At 42.6% G+C, this 24,691-nt stretch overlaps 2 protein-coding genes and 1 long non-coding RNA gene across 7 annotated transcripts in view; all 3 read left to right on the top strand.

Annotated features, from left to right (window-relative positions):
* Nucleotides 1–263: 263 nt before the first annotated feature.
* Nucleotides 264–1,122, top strand: LOC139335347 (uncharacterized). Its single transcript, XR_011602418.1, has 4 exons — nt 264–307; nt 406–432; nt 677–699; nt 807–1,122. It is a non-coding gene; the product is annotated as an uncharacterized lncRNA (long non-coding RNA).
* A 4,128-nt stretch (nt 1,123–5,250) lies between these two features.
* esyt1a (extended synaptotagmin-like protein 1a) lies at nt 5,251–20,021 on the top strand. The gene is made up of 31 exons (XM_070967817.1): nt 5,251–6,049; nt 7,224–7,265; nt 8,891–9,025; nt 9,277–9,350; nt 9,603–9,675; nt 9,768–9,857; nt 9,970–10,025; nt 11,441–11,561; nt 11,779–11,955; nt 12,447–12,529; nt 12,704–12,752; nt 13,027–13,116; nt 13,568–13,663; nt 13,752–13,823; nt 13,916–14,002; nt 14,271–14,420; nt 14,914–15,087; nt 15,177–15,353; nt 15,449–15,531; nt 15,616–15,664; nt 15,761–15,850; nt 16,739–16,834; nt 17,020–17,091; nt 17,177–17,263; nt 17,406–17,552; nt 17,835–17,968; nt 18,118–18,213; nt 18,317–18,448; nt 18,533–18,638; nt 18,766–18,815; nt 18,955–20,021. The coding sequence occupies exons 1-31, from the start codon at nt 5,723–5,725 to the stop codon at nt 18,980–18,982; spliced, it is 3,243 nt and encodes a 1,080-aa protein (XP_070823918.1). The 5' UTR covers nt 5,251–5,722; the 3' UTR covers nt 18,983–20,021.
* A 300-nt stretch (nt 20,022–20,321) lies between these two features.
* fmnl3 (formin-like 3) overlaps nt 20,322–24,691 on the top strand; it is a 31,971-nt gene continuing 27,601 nt past the window's right edge. For 4 of the 5 annotated variants that reach the window (XM_070968962.1, XM_070968960.1, XM_070968961.1 and 1 more), the window contains exon 1: nt 20,329–20,887. In XM_070968962.1, the coding sequence (XP_070825063.1) occupies nt 20,774–20,887 (114 nt within the window). In that variant the 5' untranslated portion in view covers nt 20,329–20,773. Of the gene's footprint in view, nt 20,888–24,691 lie in introns of all 5 variants that reach the window. The other variant, XM_070968958.1, reaches the window with a different exon arrangement.

The raw sequence follows: 24,691 nt of genomic DNA, 5'->3' as shown, positions 1-24,691 counted from the left end.
AAAATATGTGTGCACAGAGAAAATATTTATCAAATAATAGCCTACAGAATCACCACCCATACTTTATCTGATAAAATATTGATATATCCCGCGATGTCTGTACAAATAAAAACCGGAAGAACGGACCTTGAAAGCACATAAAAGCTAACACTTCAACAATAATCATCTGTATACGCTTTATATGCGGAAAATAAAACTGCATTTCCCATGTGTTGTATACGTCCAAGCAAAGTGACGTATACAACGTTTAGAAATAAGGCGTCGCCGAAATATGACGTCCTTCCTGGAGACGATTCCTTAGCGGTCGGTACGTGAGTTCATAACTGTTGGTATCATAATCCAAGTCAATCGGCATCTTTTTAAATCAATCTAATTAATCGTTCGCACTTTCCCTCCTTTTCACAGCCTCCTCTGTTCGACATGAGAGCTAAGGTTTGTGTTTTATGTCTGTATGATCAAATAATCATTGGTTCCAATGGTGCTAACATTTGCTAGCTAGCTAGTCCGTAAGTAAGCTGGAGCAGGTCGACGGGCTCAACAGCATGTCCATGGTCACTCAGCTGTAAAATTCGTGTTTTGTCATTATGTGTATTGTTGTTCTCTAGAATACGTTTGTTTGCACAAATGCCTACATCAAACGTGAAAATAATGTCAGCGTTTTCTTTTCCTTCCGTAGTGGAGAAAGAAGCGCATGCGCAGGTAAGACTGTTCAGCGCGTGTTTTCTGTCGTACGGTTGTCAAGTCTACCTCTTTAATCGTGTTGAAGGATTTTCGGCTGATCACTTCTTGTAATGATCACCTTATAGGCTGAAGCGGAAAAGAAGAAAGATGAGGCAGAGGTCCAAGTAAACTGTCCTCTCCGCCATGGCTGTGACAGCAGAAGTTGCCATCAGCCGGTCCGGTGAGCTCAGCTGGAGACCCAGGACCCTCCCGGTGTCAAGTCTGAGGCCAGTGGTGCCTATATCAACCTGAAGCAGCTGATTGATGCTGGAGAGCTGATTCAAGACCTGCTGGATGATGGGCTTTTCCTCTGGGACATTCTGGACTCTTTGTTCTTAATTCCTCAACTTTTGTCATTTGTTTTTGTTTATACTTTGATTAAAGGTTTTGGTTTAAATACAATTTGCAGATTTATTTTTTATTTTTTACTTGGCGTGTCCTTTCAAAGTCCAAAACCCAATTGTTCTCACAGTGGGCGTAGTGATGTTTACTGGGAAGTGGCGTATCTGTGTCCTCTTCCAGGTACTCTTGTTCAGGCAGCCTGGATCAAAATGCTTTTTTTTCATAGAGCACATGTTGACCGGTCACAGTTAAAGGTGTGGTGATAAAGCTGATGCCTCACTGTTATTCAGCTGCTTCAGTTTCAGGGTCCTGATTTTGTGCATGCTGGCTCACTTGAACACTTAACAGAACTATTAGCTGTCATTAGTTGTACTGTAGTTTTCCTAATAGATCAAATTGATTGATACCAGGGGGATTTTTATTTTTTATTTATTTATTTTTTTCAGATTGGATAACAGGAGCGACTGCAACGGGCTGCATGCACAGTTGGCGCATGCGCACTACAAAAGCTAAATATAAGTCAACATTTCAGCTGTGGAAAAGGCTTAATAGTGCAGTCACTAATCCAAACAACCATTACTGACTGGTTCACCTTCTGAGAGGAATAAAGTACACAGATCCTGTACTCAAGTAAATATACCGCAATGCATAAATGCTCACTCACAAAAAAAAGACCCACATTCAAAATTCTACTTTGATAAAGTTGCTAAGAATGATGTAAACATACTCCAGAATGAAAAGTAACTGCTCATTATGCAGAACAGCCCCTTTGCTTTAAATCATTGTTACTAATGCATTCACGTGTAATCATTATAAATGTTATAAATGATTAATGTGGAGCTTAATTTAAATTCGTTATATAGTGTTAGGTAGTTGAATCTACAACATTGCATCATATTTTTTGGTCATACACTTAATATAAAATGTTAATTTGCAAAGACACCAGACCTAACTAATGCAGTGCAGTAAAAAGTTCCACAACTACAGCAGTAGCAGAGTAGAAGTATGACAGAAATATTAAAGTTTAAGAGCTGATCTTTTGGAGCGTTTTGAACGTGACTGGCTTGGAGTCACGTCTGTAACAGGATGTGTGCAAATGTCTTTCAAAGCATTTCATATTCAATCCACATCCCATGACTTCAATTAGTGCTGTAACCTTTATACATTGCTTGCTCAAGACAAATAACTCACGTGTATTTCGTTTTACCCTTCAAGGCAGCCCAATAATTCATTTCGTTCTTAGCCAAGGAGACCATGTTCAGCCTGCCGCCTGAAAGCACAATTAAAGGATAACGTCCCCGTTGCTCTCTTCAATAACTTCATTCTGGTTGCAGTCACAGCCCAGTCTAAAGCTGTAAGGGGAATTCTGCTGTCAGTTTTACCTCATATTTTATACTTTACACCACAAGAAATAATGCCATATTCAAGACAGAAGTAAGAATTATGGCACAATGAAACGTGTACTGTAGGCTATAATACAATATTTGGGGTTTTAGAATAAACTTAGCCTCTTTGTTTCTCTCAATAATCTGCTTTGTACAAAACTATGTGATCCTTTCAGTCAACAATAACATCATTTGTACCTGTAACTTGAAATACTGTCCTTTTTGCTACTGTCCTTGCAGTGTTGAATTGAGTGTGTGCTGGCAGAGCTTCAAGATTTCTTCTCTTAAAACCAACCTTATATAACTGAGGGGTGTTGTCCAGGTAAAGTAACCAAAGTCTGTCCTGGACAGTGAGAGCAGAAAGTAGTTTATGATACAGAAAATTTCAGCAGGGTGGAAAGGTTGGACTTGGTGTAATTGAACAAAACATCCAGCAGATGATGAAACAGTTGGCTGAAGGCAAGCGTGGCCTAGTAGGTACTGTATCAAGTCTGTATTATTTACTTATCTCTGTGGTAAAGGTAAGCTATCAACACAATGATCCCGAGTCTTACTCCTGCTTTTCAAAGCTTAACTTCCTATGTTGCACTTGCACCTCAATGGTAACTAAAGAAAATCCAAATAAACTCACTCCATTCAGCATCTGCTGAGTTTGCTACTGCAGCCACTAAGAACGGTCAGTAGATGATGTACTTTAAGCTCTTTGTGCCCAGAAAACAGATGTTATATTACCCACGTTGCCCTGATTAAACAGGCTGCCTTGAACAACTGACTTAACTAAATATTCAATGAATATTCAACACCAGTACCATTTGTAGCACTTAGAAAAATAGCTACACATTAATACATTATAACACAACAAGAGTTAACTTAGCTTTCACATCCATTCAGCTGAGAGACTAAACACATTTGCATTGTTGACAATAAATCTAAGAAAGTCATTTTTCAAGTCAAAAAACACCTGACTGCCCAGTTTGAACTTTGCCTTATATTACTTGGCCTGCAGTAGTGCAAAGTAACTTGGTACATTTACTCAAACACTAGTTTATATTTGTACATCACTACATTTACTTGACAGCTGGAGTTGCTAGTTACATTACAGATTTGTGTGTACAAAATATACAAATTACTATTTTCAGAATTTTTACAAACTAAACAATCAATACTTTTACTGACATTTTCAATACAGAACTTGTAACCTGTAACTTGTGATGTGTATGATACATTTACAGTATATCAGTACTTTCACTTAAGTAGAAAATCTGAATACTTCCTCCACCACTGTCGCCTCTATCATTTCAACATCAGAGATAAGACTCATCATCCTGTGACAACTACTTCTGCTTCTCCCTGCTGGAGAACAAAACAGCTGTTTTCATTAGTCATTTCTGCTCAGATGAAATGTGGTTGTTCATTGAAATGTGCTTGTTCCTTATTGTTGACATCATTGCTAAACATGTGAGTAAATGTGGGTTATGGTCACATTGTGTGGGCTTGGAGGCATCTTGGTGATTGGCACAGATTTCTGTCACAAACCAGTGAAGCGAGCTTCCAATCGGCAATCAGCACATGGATGAATTTAATCTCAGTCCAAAACAATATTCCAGTCACATCTGGGAGGAAAACACTTGAGACGAGCCAGACAGAAGATGCTACTTATTTTCTTTCTAGCTTGAGTGTTGTGTGTAAACCACGCAGACAGAACACTGTGATAGGAGTCTGGAGGTTTACTATATCAGCAAAACTGACACGTGACAAGCCACATGCCTGGAAAGTGATCAGAATTTTGCACTAAAGTGGGATGACTCTTTACCTTTTTAATCCAATTTTTGGCATCAGATCAGTAGTTTTCAATAGCGGCCCAACACATGTTTAATCTGAATTTGGAGATAAAAGTTCATTAAATCCTTCTATCAAAGTTTAAACCATAAGAAACACGGAAAGCAGAATCTGTAGAGGCATCATTGTCATTAGTCTGATCATTTATCATTTGTCTGAGATATAATTGAATGCTAAGTCATTCAGAGACATAAAAACAATAAAGAAATATCCACACAGCCTGTACTGAATAAAAAGATGTGGAGACAATGAAAACATGCTGCATTTGGTTTCTGTTTGCCTTTTTGTAGCTGACACAATAATTATCGCACATTCTTGGAATAAACCTACTGTACTTGATCTCTAAATCACACTGAATCTGATACTCAATGAAATATGTATAAACATAAAATAAATACATAAGAATACAGGGACATTTTAAGCCGTTTCCTTTGACTAATATGTTGTATTATACATGTGCTATAATGACTCGTGTTAATGTTGCGTGACTGACTGTTTACATCGAGGATCAACGCACGTTTCTCGCATTGAGCAAATAGAGCTGATTGGCTGTATCCAGGCAGCCATGGAGGATTTAAAACCTGTTGTGTTTTAGTTGCTAAGCATGGACAAAACACGTCTTAATGACAGCTTCTACATCAGGCTGGGCTCAGTCCAAAGTGCTCGGCTGATGTGCATCTTGCCGGTGCGTAAACGTCGCTTTAGTGACATTTGGCGCATCCCAGCTGTGTCACGACTCTTCCGCTGGGATCCTGTCTTGTATTCGGCAGCTGAGACATGTAACTCAACGAAGCTGCAGAGCTAGTTCATCTTTCTGTCAATAAACCTGTCGGCGCTGTCTTTAGCCAGAGCTGCTGCAGTGGAGATGAGCGCTTGCGCATGCAGCAGGGTTTAATCCGGTTATGTAAAAAAAAAAAAAAAAAAAAAAAGCTAACGGGTTGAGCAGCGTGTGCATCGTGACAGTAAAATGGGCGTAGCGATTCCTTCAGGTTATGTTGATATTGATTTTACGCCTTCTCTGATGTCTTAAATAAATAGTCGTTCACTCTGCATATGAGCCGTAGTACGCTCCGCCCGACTTAATGCGTGACGCTACAAGTTAATTCTAGGGTTTAGGTTTCTACTGGGTCTCATGTGAAGGAGGGCTTGAGACAGAGCCCGCCCTTACAGGTCCTGGTCTCTGCTTGCCCTCCTCTAAGAGAGAAACCTCACACGTATATGAAACACGGAATCGTCTGTTTTAGTGCCCTGCGGAACTGAAGGGGAGCGCAGCGGAGAGAAGCCGCGATCATGATCTAAAACCCGCAGTTTATCCGTGATTTCTCACGGTTTGAGCAATACAGCGGTGGTAAATCTTCAGTGGCGATTGCCACTTAGTCATAGAAGCAGAGAAGCAGAAGGCCGGGCCGAGTCGGTGAAGTTAAACGGATCTTGCGATGCCAGCCGCGGACGCAGATCCTGGCATGGGCAGAGGCACGACGTTTGCAGCCCCGGCCTCACCGAGCGAGCCCGCCGGTGAACGCGCAGTGAGCGTGCTGTGGTCGTTTGGAAAATGCCTGGGTGCTCTCCTACCGGTGTACCTGGCCGGATATTATGGCTTCAGCATCAGTGTAGTCCTGTTCGGTCTGATGATCTACATGGGATGGAAACACAGTCGACTGGAGAAACTGATGAGGCTCAAGTCTGCTATGTACCTTCTGGAGAACGAGAGGAAATTCACCACTGAAAATGTTTTCAGGGCCAAAAGGGATTTGCCTCCCTGGGTAAGAACTGGCTACCGTTCTCCGCAGTTTGTATGACCTGTCACATCTGCCACATCTGTCAGGCTGAACTTGAGCTGCATCTCAGCTACTTTGCATCACTGCCATTGCCTCTTGCGTCAATATTACTCATTAATAGGCGCTAGATATTTGTTTGGTAACTCTTGGCTTCTTACACATTTATGCACCCAAAGACAGGGAGACTATTGCTTCATGGCAACCCTCACATAAGTACGTGCATGGCTGCCCCTTTTGTTCATAGTATTTTCCTCCTGCCCCTGACCAGCCCCATATTTAGACATTCCTAATGTGCAGTGCCTTGGGAATTTATCTGAACTGCTGCCACCCTGAGGAATGTGAATTAATGTGAATTAATTGGCAGATGAGGTCTTGGTAGTGGAGAGAATGGCACAAATACTGAGGAGGAGACCTTATGTTTAGTAGACCCTAAAATGCACCTCTATACTGAAAATAAATAAATAAATCATGTGGCAACAGGAGAGATTCTGTGTGTGTGTTTCCTCTTCCTGTTTCACCCAAGTAGAGCTGCCACTGACCTTATCTGGCTCCTAAAACCTGATGACTCATAAACATCCTTCATAGCAGAGGCAGTAACCAGGACCACCATATCTGGGTAGAGAGCACAGAGAGTAAACTCTGTGTGTGTGTGTGTGTGTGTGTGTGTGTGTGTGTGTGTGTGTGTGTGTGTGTGTGTGTGTGTGTGTGTGTGTGTGTGTGTGTGTGTGTGTGTGTGCGCGCACATAGGCCTAATCTTGAGATCTCATGTCTCTGTGGTTCGGAGGAAAGGCTGATGTACATGTGATCGATGGTTTCCTGAATATGTGGCAATGACCAGCTCACGCTAAATTGTCAGGACTGTGCTCTCTCTACTTCTGATTCAAACATGTCAACAGATACATGATCTATTTCATAAGGAGGGAGCTGGGGAAATGGTTTCATCAGGTGGAATTATTCTAATGTAAAAACTAAGAACGCGCCTTCTGAAAACTACTGCAATTCTAGTGAAATGTCAACTTCGGCGTATTCCAGATGCACCGAAAAACATTACCTGAAGAATCATCTCAAGTATTTGAACTAATCTGCACAGAGCTGTAGGTCATTTTACACTACCGTGTTGTATTTGAGCTCATGCCTGAACCATATTGCTTGTCCACAGGTCAACTTTCCAGATGTGGAGAAAGTGGAGTGGCTGAATAAGGTATGTTTTTTTCCTATCAGACTTTGCATATGTGCAGCTGTGTATTTTTAAATCAGGAACTCACGATTTGTTAAGAATAATCTGAGGCACCTTATACGATGACGGGCTGCTCTGCTTCGTTCAGGGGAACTCTTAGCAATGCAAAGGAAGCAACAATCATCTCAAGTCAAAGTGTGCATGTTTCCCTTGATTAACTCCAACAGCAGCTCCGATGCCTCTCATTTAATATGAAGATAAAGAGCTCTTGTGTGGACTTTCAGTGACCTGGCTCGCATTGCAGCCTCTCCATCAGACCAGATTATATGATGGTGTAATTAAGAGGCAGGGAGAGCTCAGATCATATCGCAGAACTCTTTGTCTCTGTCAGTACAGTAACCTCCCATCAGCGCACGGCAAGTGTGGATATGAATACTAACGACACAAACTGCCCTTCTGGAGAGAAAAATGTAATGAACTCAGTGAGAGAAGCCCAGATTGTAGGCTGGTAATTTGCTGGCCTCATCTTTCAGCAGCCCACGTCTCTCCTCCAGGCTTCGTGACATGTGATCCGGCTGTTCACACTTACCCTCCTCTCCCGCAGCCATAAACAAACAGACATCAGCCCTGAAATGTTCTCACCTTTTATTATATGTGACAACTCATACAAATTAGCACCTGCAGAGAAAATGAGCCAATAATCGCTGCGAGTAATACATGTGAGAAAGCCTGCGAGGAGTTGAGTTTATACAGAATGCATCATTCTTAACTGCATGTTTGTAACCTTATCATAAATAATGTATAGGAGACGCTCCTGCTTCTGCAGCATGTTAGCCTCACAAGCACTTTGGAGGTCAGAGGATCACTGAGCAGTAGCTGACAGGACTCTTACACCTCACACTGAAATGCTGAAGCTAACAGCAGCGTGTGGCTATGTGGAGTGACAACGCCGATAAGCTGAATCAGCTTCATCACGTAGGGTCAATGCAAATTAACATCAAATGAAACGCATTGCTTTAACGTTTCTTATTTTATGGTAGCGCTTCAGCATACAGATCCAAGATTTATGAAAAAGAAATCCTTTCAGAGGAGGTTTTCATGGAAAGAGCTGCGAAATTTGGTACTGATTATAGTAAAAACGGAAAATGTATTATTAAATTATTGGAAACTTTATTCTCCATTCATGTTCAATTCTATACTTTTCTGTAGATAAATTCCACATTATTCAGTGTGCCTGACTAAAATATTAGGTTACACTTCCAGTTGATGGAAGTGTAACCTAATAACCTAATAGCAGGTGAGCACAGCTTGCATTTTCCCAATAATTAAAATAACTGAAAGGAACTGGATTACTTTATTCTTCCCTCTTGCTGAATTATTGATGGCTTAGATATTGTTCTCTATTTAGATTTCATCCTCTGTCCGATTTTTTTAGGTAAACCTTCTCTGAAAAGCTTTTTAACCACAAGGGAAACAGAATGCGTGTGTGTCTACGTGTTCTGGTTCTCCATTATCTTCTGTCACATTCTGGTCATTTATTTCTTATTCACAGAAAGAGCTTCGCTGTGACAAAGCATACATTATTATTTCATTGCTGTCTTCAAATCTGCTAGGAAAAGTAATGAATGGCCATATGTTCTGTCATGCAGATCCTGCAGCAGACGTGGCCCTTTATAGGCCAGTATCTGGAGAAGTTGCTGGTGGAAACCATTGCTCCTGCCATCCGTGCCTCCAGCATTCATCTGCAGACCCTCAGCTTCACCAAGGTCAACATAGGAGACAAGGTATCCGAACGGCTCATCATAAAAGCAGCAATTTATTCTGTAAATGTTCCACGACCAAGAAAACTCAGTGGAACTCAGGGTAATAATGTGGATATGTAAGTCAGGTAACGCAGGGCTAGTTTTACGACCATAAAGATGAATGATTTCATCACAGCCAATGATAATTTTCATGTGTCTCTTTTTTAATGTGATTTCATGAGGTGTCTTTCAGTCTTGTTTGCTTTGTGTAATAGCAGCTGCTGTGTTCACAGGCTGTGAAGGTGGTTGGTGTAAAGGCTCACACAGAACACGATAAAAGACAAGTTATGTTGGACTTGTACCTGAGGTAATGTGTCACAACTTTTGTTTCTTCATTAATTCATATTATTGCTCATGCATAAGAGACCAGTCAGTCCAGTCAGGGACTGAAATATTCCTGGCTTGCGTGTCCTCCTTTGGCTGAGGGTTTATTCTGGTCTGTTCCAGCAGATAGTTGTTTACTTAACTCATGAAAGAAAACAGCACTATTACAGCTCTCATCAGCTGCCTCCCTTGGTTAAACATGTCTGCAGACTTGTCACTGCTCTTCTTCTTGCAGCTATGCCGGTGATGTCGAGATCAACGTAGAAATCAAAAAGTACTTCTGCAAAGCCGGAGTGAAAGGAGTGCAGGTATGAGAATAAAAATAAAAATTTTCTTTCATCATTAGCTGGAATGAAGTGGCCTGAAAGCATCCTTTCAATATTACATTTTCTCTTTGTAGCTCCATGGGAAGCTGCGCGTGATCCTCGAGCCTCTGATTGGAGACGTGCCGCTGGTTGGAGCCATCACAATGTTTTTCATCCGCAGGCCTGTGAGTGCAGCACCGGGCAGCCACGTGTCATTATTTTTCAGTTTTGCACTGCGTTGTTATCTGATTTCTACACGTATGAATTCATATGTCTTTACTTTTATCTGTGTCCTAGAAATTGGACATCAACTGGACTGGGCTGACGAACCTGTTAGATATCCCTGGGCTCAAGTGAGTCTATATGAAAGAGCTCGGTGCAGTTATACTTTAGGGTGTGGCTGCATTGACTTGTTGCGTCTGTCTTGTGTTTGTTTTTAGCTGTTCTTGAATGAGGAGTGCCTGTTTGTGGACTAGAGCTCTGTCAAAGTTTTGACATGCGCTAAAGTTTGGGGACTGCAATTTTTGGAATTGATTGAAACATTTGAGAGAATGTCTTATTTATTTGGCTGCTAGAATCAGGGGTTTTTCTGTACAGTGACAGATCTGTGTGGCCACATCCTGGCGATAACCCCTATTTTTATTTTTGTCAACAAATCCTGTAAAAAGGCTAAAACCAACAGTGAACTAACAAGTAACCAAGCCTCGTGTAGATTATTCCTGTGTACCACAGAGCTCCATTGTTGCTCAAAGACGTTTGAAAACATGAAAAATGAGTCACGCTGTCGCACTGGATAGCATTTTCTTTCATTACAACCAACAAGGGCTCTACAGTGTAGTCTATCCCACACATACCATCCTTAAAAACTCAATAAAGCACCAGATGTGTATTAATCCATGTCGGAAAATAGTTCCCAGCAAATCCACTGTTTACACCTGTTTGAGTAACTATAACTAAAAACTGCATTGTCCAGCTGTTTCAGGAAGACACTAAGCCTTTTTATTTAATCATGAAAATATACATTTGTGATCCCTTTTCCAATCTTTGCATCTTCAGTAGAAACCAATGGTCGTAGAGCTGAGAACCGCAGACATGGTGGAGAAGTTCAAAGTACTGACAGATAGAGAAACATGTTGGTTTTGTTCCTTTTTTTGGTATTTGTTAATAATAAGAAAAGCACTGAACAATGTCAGTATCTGTTAACTTGTTAAACATTATGTTCTTGTATTCATTCAATATGTAAACTATGACTCCATGCATTTATTTCAAGATATTTATAAGGTCCATTATGTAAGGTCAGACTATGGGCAATGTGGAATCAGCTATGGTACAATTAAGTAGAATATGAAGGTAAATTGATGCAACTCTGTTACATAACTAACATTCATATTCAGTGTAATTATATTGTGGCTGATTCCACACCGTGATTGTCATGATCTTATGTGATATACTTTTAGAAAATACAATTAAAGCATTGTCAGAGGTATACATGTGTTGCTGGCACATCAGTTCCCTCTGGCAATACTTTCAATGACGGTTGGTCATTATTTTTTAATTGTATTCCTCCTTTAGATGATGAACATGATTTCACAGAGAACTGTCCTCATCTTTAGCCAATGGGTCCTTCCTGTTGGTTCTGTTGTGAGAACCTGAATATCATGTTATTTCTGCATGTTCATATGGTTAGCAGTAGTGTATAGCCTCTGTCTGTTTGTCTGTGTGTCCCTCCCCTGTGTGTCCCCACCATCATCCTGGCATTCATTTGCAGTGCCATGTCGGACACTATGATAATGGATGCAATAGCCTCCCACCTGGTGCTCCCCAACCGTCTCACTGTTCCCCTGGTGGCCGACCTGCACGTTGCGCAGCTCCGCTCCCCTCTCCCAAGGGTAACTGTCTCTATTATGAATGGCCTGGAGCAACATCGACCCACACAGGCTGAATCTGTCTCAGCATATGAGCTGCAAGCAGACACATTCAAATTCAAGCAAATTCAAATTGTCAATGAAAAACACGGATCCATGCTTTGTGAGCAAGCTTTTCGACTAGCATTTTGACTTCCTTTGTGCATGCATGTGTTTTCCTCCATGTGTATGCACATGCTAGGGAGTTGTGCGTATCCACCTGCTGGAGGCTGAGGACCTGACTGCCAAAGACACGGTCATCAAGGGATTAATTGATGGGAAGTCGGACCCATACGCCGTTCTGCGTGTAGGAACCCAGATCTTCACCTCTCATCATGTGGACAGCAACCTAAATCCACAGTGGCGGGAGATGTATGAGGTGAGAGGAGGCGGGAGGGAAGAAAATGACATGAAGGAAACATAAGATATATGATTTGATGCTCAAGTGCTGCACCTCCCTCCAGTTTGTGCGCTAAAAGTTACAGCTTGGGCTTGGTGTCCTTGCTTCGTACGCACCGTGTAGGGAAGGCTTTTGTAGTAAATATGTCATTGGCAGAGAGATAAACAGTTTCATGGAGATTTTATCTGCTTCGATGGTAACAGGAAGCCCCTGTTTCCGAGAAAAGCAGCTCTTGCGAAAACCTCTTACTCAGGGACACATTTGTCTTGTGTGATGGTTTGTGAACCAAACACTGAACAGTTATTAAATGATTAACATCTACCATGCACAGTAGTGAAAAGTTCTTGCTGTTGTGATTCTGTTTGCATGTACTTGTGTTATTGTGTCATATGTGGTTGTATCTATATTTGTATATGTGTTGTGTGTATTGCGTATTTGTCCATTTATGTGTGTGTGTGTGTGTGTGTCAGGTGATTGTCCATGAAGTACCTGGTCAGGAGTTGGAAGTGGAAGTGTTTGACAAAGACCCAGACCAGGATGACTTCCTGGGCAGGTAGCTTATTCATTCTCATTCATTTATTGTGTCTCTATGTGCTTCTCGAGTCATTTCCATCTCTGCTATTGCCATGTTGGACCATGATTCTGTTGAAATTTGAACACCTTAGCCTCTTGGACTCATGTCTTCATTTATTCTCTCTGTATATCTCTTCATCTGTGTCTCTTTCAGAGTCAAGGTGGATCTTGATATTGTAAAGAAAGCCAGAGTTGTTGATGATGTGAGTAGTCATGCTTATGTTTAACCTTTTTGAGGTTTTGGATTGAGTATTGTACCACAGCAAGCACAAGAATGCAGTCATATTGTAGTCTCACTCCTGGAAAATATCTGAGTAAGACTGCAGTAATCCTGTAAGCATGTGACACTGCAGACCCCATGTGCTTCCTCATGATCTGCTCCGATCTTCCTCTATTCTGCCGTCCCAGTTAGGCTCAAATGAAATCAGCCAGATGAGAAAAATGTGTGTTTAATGAGCCCTCTGTTTTTGTAAACAGTGGTTCAATCTGAAGGACGTCTCATCCGGCAGCATTCACCTCCGGCTGGAGTGGCTCTCTCTGCTGTCCTCTGCTGACAGACTGAGCGAGGTGAGGCTACAGCACAGCTTAATGGTACTAGACCGAGGCCCTGCCCAGTCAGGGGCAGGACTTTGGGTAGTGATGTGGACAAAACATCAGACTTTTTTATATTGTTATGTAATATTTGTTTCTTTAATAGCATTTGACAGTAAAAAAAAGACATGGAAACATAAGGAGGCAGGGTGATTACATGCAGCAGAGATTTAAAATTGAACCAGGAACGCAGGATAAGAAGAGGTTTAACCGAGTCAACTGAGTGTGAAATTATTAGAATCTAAGTTAACTTATTTAACCTTTATTTAACCAGAAAGTATACAACATCTTGTGTCCTTGCGAAAATAGACAGCATCTTCATCAACTTCTTATCAATGGTATGGAAATGGTAAAATTGTTGGTGGCCACTGGTTGGGCTTCATTTTGCTCACATGCTCTTTGCTTCTGCACATTGTTCCTCTACCAGGTGATCCAGAAGAACCAGAACTTGACCAGTAAGACGGCTGATCCACCATCTGCTGCTATCTTAGCCATCTATCTCGATCAGGCTCATGAACTGCCTGTAAGATTACCAGCATTTAAGACTCTCTTATGTGGGGTGCATTCAGTTTTCATCTGTTATCCACACTGATGTCTGTGATGCGTTACAGATGAGAAAAGGCAATAAGGACCCAAGCCCAATGGTGCAGATTTCCGTTCAGGATACAACCAAAGAGAGCAAGGTAGTTGTGAAACTTTAACTTTTTCATTGTGTGTTGAACTAAATTGTGAGCATAATGAATGTTTGAATAATGTTTTCCCCTCTCTCCTGTAGACTTGCTATGGGACCAACAGCCCTGTGTGGGAGGATGCCTTCACCTTCTTTATTCAGGATCCTCGCAAACAAGACATCGACATACAAGTAAGTCATTATCAGTATTGATTGAATGCACAGCAAGCTAGCTGCAAAGATTTACATACAATTATTCCCAATGTGTCGAGGTAATTAATACACCGAATACCTTATTGATTTTTCCTCCAGTTTTAATCAATTTTTCCTCTTAGTCTCATTTCTGTTAAGTGTACTTTTTTCCTTTTAACCTCTGTGAGGGGCTTTTCCCTTCATGACATTTGCCTTCCCTGCTGCCTTTATGAACTCCACATCTTCTGCTCCTGTGTTTCTCACTCAGGTGAAAGATGATGACCGTGCTCTGTCCCTGGGCAGCCTGACCATCCCTCTGATCCGTCTTCTGGCGACCCCTGAACTCACCATGGACCAATGGTTCCAGCTGGAGAACTCTGGTTCCGCCAGCCGCATCTACATCAAATTCGTGCTAAGGGTTGGTATTTCATACTTCAGCTCTTTCTTTGTGCACACTCATATGTGTTTTAATTAATAAGTAAGATGCGGATTCAAGCCTTGTTTTGGCTCCGCTGAAGTGTGTCTGTGGAAGACTTTGAAATCCTACCAGCTCCCGAAGGACTGCTGTGGCCTCAGGCACATGCTTCAGTATCACACCCACAACTACCCCTTCAAAGCCTCAAAGATCTCAGATTTAAACTTACCACGAGTCTGTGTGTGTCTGTTATGCATGGAAATCAGATCAGATCACAGATGAAAGAATGTGAGATACCAAAAACTCCAGCATGTGCACCCACAAGTTTACATCACTGGATTCACTACATGAATTCCTAATCCTTGACTCCTCCCCTCTGCATGCCTGAACTTAAGCACAGAAACCTGCACGTTCTCTTCTGTGTTGTGAATAAGCATGAATGAGTGCTCTGCTTGGCATTTCCTCACCATAATTTCTGTTATTTGTTTCCTACTAGGTTATGTGGCTAAGTGATGATGCCACTCCTACAACTCCTTCTCCTCGGCCCTCAGCCTCCGGGTCCGGGATGGGTCAGGGGGGAATCCCATCGGAGCTGAACCCCGGCAGTCTAGCTAAACCTCAGTCAGACCGACCAGAGCACACCACGCCTGACCTCGAGTTTGGAACTGAGGTAGAACAGTTACCGAGAGTCAAACAGCAGAACCACTCTTCCTCCCGCAGACGTTTCAGTAGCATTCCCTGTCCTTGTTCTGCCCACAGGGGGTGCTGCGCATCCATCTGGTGGAGGCCCAAAACCTGATAGCTAAGGACAACTTCATGGGGGGCATGGTGAAGGGGAAGAGCGACCCGTACGTCAAGATCCGTGTGGCTGGTATCACTTACCGTAGCCACACCATCAAAGAGAACCTCAACCCCACCTGGAATGAACTCTACGAGGTATCATCCTTGATTTATGATCGATAAGTTTTATTCATCTAATAACATTATTGGGCTTAAATTAAGATTTAATTTGATTTTATTCGATGATTTAGGTGATTTTGACCCAGCTGCCTGGTCAGGAGATCCAGTTTGAGTTGTTTGACAAGGACATCGATCAGGATGACTTCCTCGGAAGGTAAACCTTGACATTCAAATAAAACTTTCATTGCATATCAGGCTGCACGGAGGACAGATTATTGATTGAGTCCTGTCTTTGCAGGTTCAAGCTTAACCTACGAGATATCATCAGCGCACAATTCATTGATACGGTGTGTGACACATACTGGAACACATCATTTTGCAGGTAATATTTACATTTATATTGATGCTATAACCCAAACATTTGTATGCCGCTCTTTTCACAGTGGTACACTCTAAATGATGTGAAGTCAGGCCGAGTTCACCTGGTGCTGGAGTGGCTGCCCAGAGTATCTGACCTGCCCAGACTGGAGCAGGTAAGATATTTACTCTCTGTGTTTTGTTTTTTCTTTGCATAAACTGTTGCAGCATTTAAATAATGTGTCATCAAATTTAGAAACCTTCACTGTTCATACCTTTTTTTAAATGATAAATTTAGTTGCGCAAGATTTTGCCATACTTTTTCACAACCACCCAGTTGCGGTTTTAGTGAGAACATTATTTCTGTCATAAAGATATCGTACATTATGTCAATCCACTCATCATCTGATAGGAATGATAATCAGATGATAGGAACTTCCCTCCTGCCTGCAGCACTTACATTCCTACCTGGACTGTAGTTTGCCTTCCCTTCTCACTCTCTGACAGATCATCTGGTGGAGTAAAGGGAATATGACGCCACTGACAGGCGACCAAATGAAACGCACTGTTACCTTGAATAAAATTACAGATTCCTCTGGCTTTGAACATATTACATAGTATACCTTTAAAGAATATATTTAGAAGTCTATCTTTCCCATGTGCTACATGTACAATGAAAGAGTTAGTGGTTGCTGCAATGGTTCCTCCCGTCAGTGATGGCAGTGAAATGATTCCTTCCTGTTGCAACTGCAACCTAAGAGATGAGGACAAAATCCACAGTGATGGCTTTGTGCAAAACCAAAATGCCTTTCAATTTAAGGAGTTTAGCCAAAGTTAATATGAGGCTTCAGCAGCTGGAGTTAATCAAATCAAGCTAATATCTTTGAAATCTTTCAACTCTTTGCAGTTGTTTCGTGTAGATTCGTTTTTTGTGTTCTTGACTTTGTTCATTGTGTTGCAAAGGAAAACCACACTTCTCCTGTTGTGCAACAAGTCTTACTAAGACTCTCATTCTGCCTCCTCTTTTTCTCTCTCTGTGTGGCATCACTCCCCTCTTCCTACAGATCCTGCAGTATCAGACCCAGCAGTCCTACCAGAACAAGGTTGTTCCATCAGCAGCTGTGCTGTTTGTGTATGTGGAGCGTGCCCATGGCCTGCCGGTGAGAGTCCTTGGGGTGCTATTTGCTGTTTATTGTGATGTGTTTTTCCTCGTCCTAAAGAGCTGCTTTTAGTGGCAGTCTATTGCATAAAACACTGCAGTGTAGCATTTATGATGTTCTACATTTTAGTGGATGCTGCTGATTACAGCCCTTGTGTAACAATATTCTTCATGTGCGATTTTCAGTTGAAGAAGAGTGGAAAGGAGCCAAAAGTTGGGGCGGACGTTATCCTCAAAAACGTTTCTAACAGAACCAAGGTAGGACCATGACGTCTTACATGAGCTTGTGAATGCAACAAAAGAAAAGTGCTGCTTGAATTTCTCCTGTTGTTTCTCTGCGAAGGTTTGTGAGCGTTCTACATCCCCTCGATGGGACGAAGGCTTTCACTTTTTGGTTCGTGACCCCAGAGATGAAACGCTCACAGTGAAGGTGAGAGTCATTGACAGCATCATGTAATCTGACTTAAGTAGCTCTAAAGCAGGTAAAATGACTTTATGCCATTTATTGGGTTGTGAAAGTGGGCATTTTACACAGATTTGTCTGAAAAATGTTTGTGTATGTTTGTATGTAGCTCTCTCACAGCTGGGGCCAGTCCCTTGGCTCTTTGACACTTCCTCTCAGAGAGGTGCTGGCTGAGCCGGGCTTGGTGCTGGACCGCTGGCTCAATCTGGACGGAGCACTGCCAGAAAGCCAGATCCTACTGAGGGTTATGCTCAAGGTACTGACAATAAATCCTGCTTATTTTCTCTACACTACCAATATATTGTTACTAGATGAGAAGGATGACACTCTCAAACTGTCACATCTAATTTAGCTTAATACAAACACTGGAAACTGGGACGAACAGCTGGCTTGGCTCTGTCCAAATTCACAAATTGATGCCATCTAAGTGTCTGGCTTTTGATTTCACCTTTAATGGCAATTGTCCGTAGGATGTAGTGGTTATCCAGACATGAGGGAAAAGATGATTATGAGGCAGCCATGCATTCTATTTTTGCAGGTCTTGGACACTCAGCTGGCGGTGTGTCGCGGGGCTCCAGGGGACGCAGGTGGTGACTTCAGCGGAAGTGATCTGGTCATTCCCAGATGGGTTCCTTCCCACCTGGACATCAGACAGAGAAATGCATTCTCCATGTGAGTCACACAAGCTAGCATCAGTGCCTCATCGTGCAGTCACAACCTCCATTAAACATAGTGGTTATAACAGGCAGTCCAGTTTATTTTGTCCTGCTTTGTGTGTGTTTTGCTCAAAGTATTCAGATCATCTAAATTTGTCTCTTCAGAGCTGGTGACGGCACAAACACATCAAGCCAGGTGAAGCTTACCATCGGCTACTCCATAGAGGAGAGCAGGCTCTTCATCACCGTTCACTCCTGCAGGTCTCTGTATGACACACATCTTAGCGTCACATTTCTGACCCGGAGCATCCTCTACCTGCACATCTACCAGCATGTTGTGACCGTGATCACTGTTTGCCCACAGAGCCCTGGCAGCCTGCTCCAAGGACGGTGCCGACCCTTATGTGTCCTTCATCCTGCTGCCTGACAAGAAGGCTACCACCAAGAGGAGAACTGCCACCAAGAAGAGAGACCTCAACCCAGAATTCAACGAGAGGTCAGACAAAAAGTGAGACACTCGTGATAGCAAAGGAAGTGCGAGGATGTTGGCTGACCCATCTTTCTGTCCGTCTTTCTGTAGGTTTGACTTTGATTTCTCTCTGGAGGAGTCCATACAGAGGAGACTGGACCTGTCTGTGAAGAACAGCGTCTCCTTCATGAGCAGGGAGAGGGAGCTCATTGGCAAGGTAGATATTATCAGTCACGTCTGAAATACAGATTAGTTATTGAAAAAAGACTTGATATGATTATGAGCAGAAACCAGAGATAGAAAAATGTGAAGCATCATCTTCTGCTCCTCCGTGTTGCCCTCAGTTGCAGCTGGACTTGGACCAAATTGACCTCAAGACTGGTGTCACACAATGGTAATAACTCAAAGAAGTACTGAGCAGTATTCTAATGTAATAATAGTATAGTATTATAATAAACTTGCAGCAACACTTTTATATCCAGATGTTACTTTCTTCAAGATTATCTCAAGTTGTATCCTTTCTGTTTTTCCAGGTATGATTTGGTGGCAGAGGCCAACTAGAAGAATGGACGCTTGGTCTGAAGTCCTATATTACATTAAGTGTTGCTTCTGTGGTCTGTGATCTGTGTGTTTGTGTATTCAGCTTAAATGAAAAATTCCACCATCACTGAAGAAAAACTCGACGACATATCTGCTCCACAAAAACACAGTCCATCAGTATTTATGAGAAGAAACATCACATCTAGCTGTTCATCCATGCATCCTGGACAGATTCTTCAGTAGAATATTTTGGCTGAATAGATATTTGATAATAACGCAACCATGTTGCACAACCTACCAAGTTTCTATGTGTTGAAAAGCATGTCAGAGTCCTCTTTGAATTTTATTTACAAAAGGGCTTTTGCCGTGTTTAATATCTAAAGGTGTAACAAAGGTAAATGGATTTACAGCATCCAACACACACAAAGAGATTCCTTTAACTTTTCTTTTTTACAATCTTCAAATAATTCCTGATATTACTCCGTTTATATACGTTTATATTATTGCCTTGAGTATTACAAAACTGTGCACAATTTGTCAGTGTTTATGAATTGCGTTCCAAATGAAGTTTTATATGTTTTAACCAGTGCTCTCTTAAAGTCGCGTTTGTAAATCAAAGTATTACAAACGCAGACCCTCATATGTACCACTGAAAACAGAGGTATGATACTGTAGGCAGAGTCTAAATCACTGTGCTTTTATGAAGAGAAAACTTTGTAGATACTGAAAACACATCGCTGGTGCTCTTGCACCCATGCTTCCTTGTATTTGTAGCGCTAAATGCAACAGGCTGAAGCTGTCTACCATGTTTAGACTTTATTTTTCCAGTGAAAACAGTGATGTGCTTATGAGAAGAAAGCAAATACCGTACGCCAGCAGGGGGACATCTTCCGCTGTCACCTCACCACAATGGCTCAGACCTTGCCTTGTGGCAGTGGGAAGAAAATATTGTTGAAGTGTCAGAACTGAAGAAGAAAGCTGCTGAACTTTGACATTATTTGAAACATATCCTCATGCATCTGCTGAAATTATTGATTAAAGTTTGCACTCTCATGAATCAAACCAGCTTTGTGATTTTATTTTTGTTTTAAACTTTCTTTTATCTAAATTCAAAAATACTACGTTTTGATGACATGCCAAACTCTCATCTTGCCAGCAGGTGGCGCTGAAGGGCCGACAAACCCTCCCCTCCATTCCAGCTGTATGTGGGCTCACTGTCTACAGATGTGAGGGGTAGGGCAACGAAGATGAAGTGATTGACAGGTCTTTTTGCCAACGGGAGCGCCGCCTCCCCCAGCTGGGGCGGGACTAGAGAAGAAAACCTGCCCTCTGAGTGGAGGCAGCAGCAAAAAGCTTTACTCAGGATCACACAACAATAATGAATGGAAACACGTCGTAGCCAAGAAAGTTGAGCAGTAACCAAGAGTAAGCGTTTGTCGGCATTTGAAGGAGAAGTCTTGTAAGTAATGGATTGGCCTGGCGAATTAGAGATTACTTTCTGGAGGAGAGAGCAGCTGTACTTTCACTGCTACTTTTGAAAAGAGGTTTTTGAAGGGAGACTACAGTGGAGCTCACTGTAAACCTAAACGCGTGAATAAGTGTAAATGGCATTTTGGGACATTAATACGAGGCTCCTGCGCTGTCAGCTGGTTATCTCGTTTTGGAGAAGGGTAGTATTTGGATTAATGCGTGAATGAAACTGTTCGGATACTTGGAAGATTTTTTTTTACTTGGATTTGTCATCACTGAAAGAAGGTGAGGGATTTTGGGGGTTTTCACGCTGACTGGAGGATCCGGCGCATCTGGGGGAAAATGGGTAACATAGAAAGTGTGGACGGCCAGTCGGAGATGAAGCATCACATCATGCCTCTGAAGGTGCCCATGCCTGACCCCACCGAGCTGGAGGAGAAGTTTGCCATTGTTTTGGTAAGTTGTTCGTACCTCAGTTTGTCACAGAGAAATCAAACAACTTCTCAAACTGGGGCCATTTTCAATTTGAACCTCAGCTGTTCTGACTCAAATTCAGCTTCCAGGTAATGGCAGAATAAACATTCCCAGTAATGGCCGGTGTTGTTGCGCTTTTGTCTCTGTAACTTGCACTAAAGTGAATGCGTCTCGTCCATTATGAGCCGACCTGCGCCGGCGCGCCCCTCACTCTGCCTGCTGTCCCCCCTCTCCTGCGGTTCTTTTGTTTCCCCCTAAAGTCAGACAACTCAGCGTTTGGCTGAAGTGGCAAGCTGAGCACAGCATGGAGAGAGTGGAGGAGAGGCGGCGGTGGTGGTGGTGGTTGGTGGGGGGATTTTTCTCTCCAGGGATGAAGGACGTTTGCTTGTAAATCCTTGACAGAGCGCGCATCGCGGCATTGGGTTTATTTAAAGTTTTCTCGCTGCAGGCTCACCATCAGAAAACAACATTTTCTGAATTCCCCCAAAACTCCCACAGCCGAAGAGTCTCTCCCCTCCTCCCCTCCTCTTCCTCCTCTTCCTCCGCGCTCCTCGTCAGGCTGGAGCGGAGCCGCCTGAGCGCACAGTCAACACCCACTTTCACCAACTATCAACACAGTCAATGACTCTGTCATCCTGCGTCAAGGGGACGTTTGTTTTGCAAGAAAAGGGGACTTTACAAGTTTGCTCTTTTTTCAACAACAATCATGTGAAGTTCTGCTTGGAATAACTTCTGTTTTTGTTCATGACAAAGGGAAGAAGTGGCTGCTGCACTCAGTCATCTGCAGGGCTGGAAAACAGCTCGTATGTGGTTCCACTGCAGTTGAAATGATTAGGAGATTAACAGATTTATCCAGTCAACTCAAATATAGGAGTAAAAGCAACTGTTTTGATCATCTGTTGATCATTTAAGTTATGTTTGAAACAAAAATGCCAAACCTTGTCTGGTTCCAGCTCCTGTTTTAAGTGATAGACTAAACTAAATATCTTCCAGTTTTGGACTGTTGGTCAGGAAAATGAGACACCTGAAGGCATCACTCTGAGCTTTAGAAACTTCTGACAGCATTTTTCACTATTGTCTGACATTTGATAGATCAAATTAGTCCTTTTTGCAGCTCGGTGCCTTATGTAGATCATTGATCAGGTATGTGTTCAACTTACAGAGAACCCGATAGCTTTGGTTCCCAGTCTGGGAGTCAGAAGTCCCCAAGGGGTCCCAAAGTAAACCCAGGGGGTTTACAACAGTTGATCTTTAAATCTTCTTTACAGAAAATTGTCCTGTTTTCTTGAAATGTGTTTTTTTTTTTTTTCATGTAGGTTACAACAAAGTTCTTTATCACCACAAAGTCTCACAGATCAAAAACTCAAACGAATCCTATCCAGCGTCAATAACGTCTCACGTCATTCACAATGTTTAAATCCTTAGACAGAGCATTCATACGAGTAATCGGCTGTGTGTTTTTCTACTGGCAGTGTATTCTTTAACCTCCTTTGGGCCTTTGGGGGAATACTCTGATCACTGTCTTTCTGAAAGCTACTCATATTTGTCCAGTAAGGCTGTACATCCAGCAGATGTTTGATTAGCTTAGCATAAAGACTGGAAACAAGTAGAAACAGCTAGCCTGGCTCTGGCTGAAGGTAACAAAATCTGCCTGCCAGCACATCTAAAGCTCACTAATTAACACATTATGTCTCTTTGGTTTAATTTGTGACAAAAACCCTGTGATGTGCAGCACTGCTTCATTTCATGGCCTGAACTACAGAACTGGTTGGTGGCGTGTACAGTACTTATGTAACAAAAGGATGCCACATCGACCTTTTCACAATGACTGGCAGCTTATCCTGCAAAGAACTTCTTTATTTCACATTTAGTTGAGTAACATTTTAGTCATGCAAGATCATTCACAAGACTTGCATTTGAGCTGCATGTGCAAGTACTCTCTCCACCTCTGCTGAGCTCCACGTGTATGCAAACAGAAAGCTCAGTAACATCACTGCAACCCGCTGCCTTCCTCCAGTTTGACTTTTCCAGCACCGCAGAGCCAGAGGAGCATAACACACACACACACACCTAAAGAGAAAATTCAGAGAAGGTTTAAATGCAGAGAATATGCTACCTGTTTATTTTTTCTTTCTCACAGGTGCTTATTTTGTGCTCACTACTCCACATTTCAACACAACCACACCCGGCCTTGATTCTCAGCTGTTTAAGTCCTTAATTACAGCATCAAGCAGCAGTGAGCTGGGATCTTCTCAGCATTACTCAGATAGCCTCATTCTTGAACGCTTTGTGGACCCTCCGTGTCTCTGAAATAAAGCCATTATTTGCTTGCCAGAGCTATCGGCAGCTCCAGAGCAAAGCCGTCGTATGAAGAGACGAGCACAGCTAGAAGCCATTGAAGGCCAGCTTGTTAACTGTGGCGCTAAGCTATTATGACAATTATACGCTGTTCTGCAGTGTAAGTGCTATTATGACAGCTCAAGTCGTGTCCCTTTCGCGCAGGTCGTTGCCTTGGACATTTTAGATAAATGTAAGGTTTTTCCACGTGACTGATGATTTGTAGCTGTCACATTTCCCACGAAGAAGACAAATCAACATAGGTCCCATCCAAAGACTGGAGCAGTCTGCCATTGTTTGACTGCCCAGCGACATAAAGTCGATCCCTGTTATTATGTTCAGCCGTGCAGAGCAGATGATTTCTAAGCAAGAGGCAGTAGACTCAACATTTCGGATGTGTTTTTGACTGGGAGAAGTTTTCAGACTCTCTCACCCCACCCCACCCTGCCCCATGGAAGCTCCAGATTTCCTTTACTTTGTGGGAAAGGACAACATGTGTGTATATTTTAGTGTTCTTATCAGACAATGGTCCTCTCTCCGCCCTGCTTGCCCCTTGTCGCAAGATAAAGTTACATCAAAAGCATCCGTCTTGGTGGTTGGAGCTGCTCAGGAAGATGAGGCCATGGGTCTGTTGTCCGGCCGTGGCTATAGATCTGAGTGCTCCTTCCATATGACAAAAATAACTTTGCCTTTTCTAAATTCAGCAGATTTCCATCTTCAGTATTTGCCAGCAGAGACATAATTACCCTAAAAAATAACAGACTTTCCAGAAATGATATTTGGGTGGGGGGGTGGGGCGCGGGGGTAATTTCCCCTGCTCTGGACCTCTGTGTTTCCCCCTGCATGATGGCATGCTGGTGTAAACGGATGTGTCTGCATCTGCGTGGCGGGGCTGCCCTCTCCTCTCAGACACAGCTCAAAGACGTCCCTCTGGACTGACAGCAGCCCATAATGATGTCATGGGTGCAGCAGCCTTCGCCAGCGTAGTAATATCCCGGAGCTAATGACTTTAACAGGGCAGCTCTACTGTAGATGGTCGAGGGGAGCGGAGGAGGGGCGAGACCCCTGGCTCAGCTTCGGCTGCTTCATGCGGTCTGCTAATAAAATGCCTGGGTCAGTTCGAACCGGCAGCATGTGCTAAAGGCATCGTCTCCTTCACGTCTCTCTTGTCCAGCATCCTGAGAAACAGCCTCAGCTCTGTCTTTTGTGGCTGGAAACAGCCGCCTGGCATTTTCCTTTCTTCGATTCACAGAGGAAATTGCATTGTAGCCAACGGTCGTTGTGGTTGGTTCACTTACAATAAGAACTGTGTTCATGCAGGCTGCTACAGGGAGCACAACATGCCATTAGTTCAGATGATGATACAGATCTACCTAGACCTCACAGATAGACAAATGTAGGTGCACAACATTAATCAGTGGTATCATTCTCTTGATGGTTTTGGCTCTT

The sequence above is a fragment of the Chaetodon trifascialis genome, chromosome 8 (assembly GCF_039877785.1).
Source record: "Chaetodon trifascialis isolate fChaTrf1 chromosome 8, fChaTrf1.hap1, whole genome shotgun sequence".
Classification (NCBI taxonomy): domain Eukaryota; kingdom Metazoa; phylum Chordata; class Actinopteri; order Chaetodontiformes; family Chaetodontidae; genus Chaetodon; species Chaetodon trifascialis.
The sequence above is the reverse complement of the archived record's forward strand: the minus strand, read 5'-3'. Positions and strand labels throughout refer to the sequence as shown.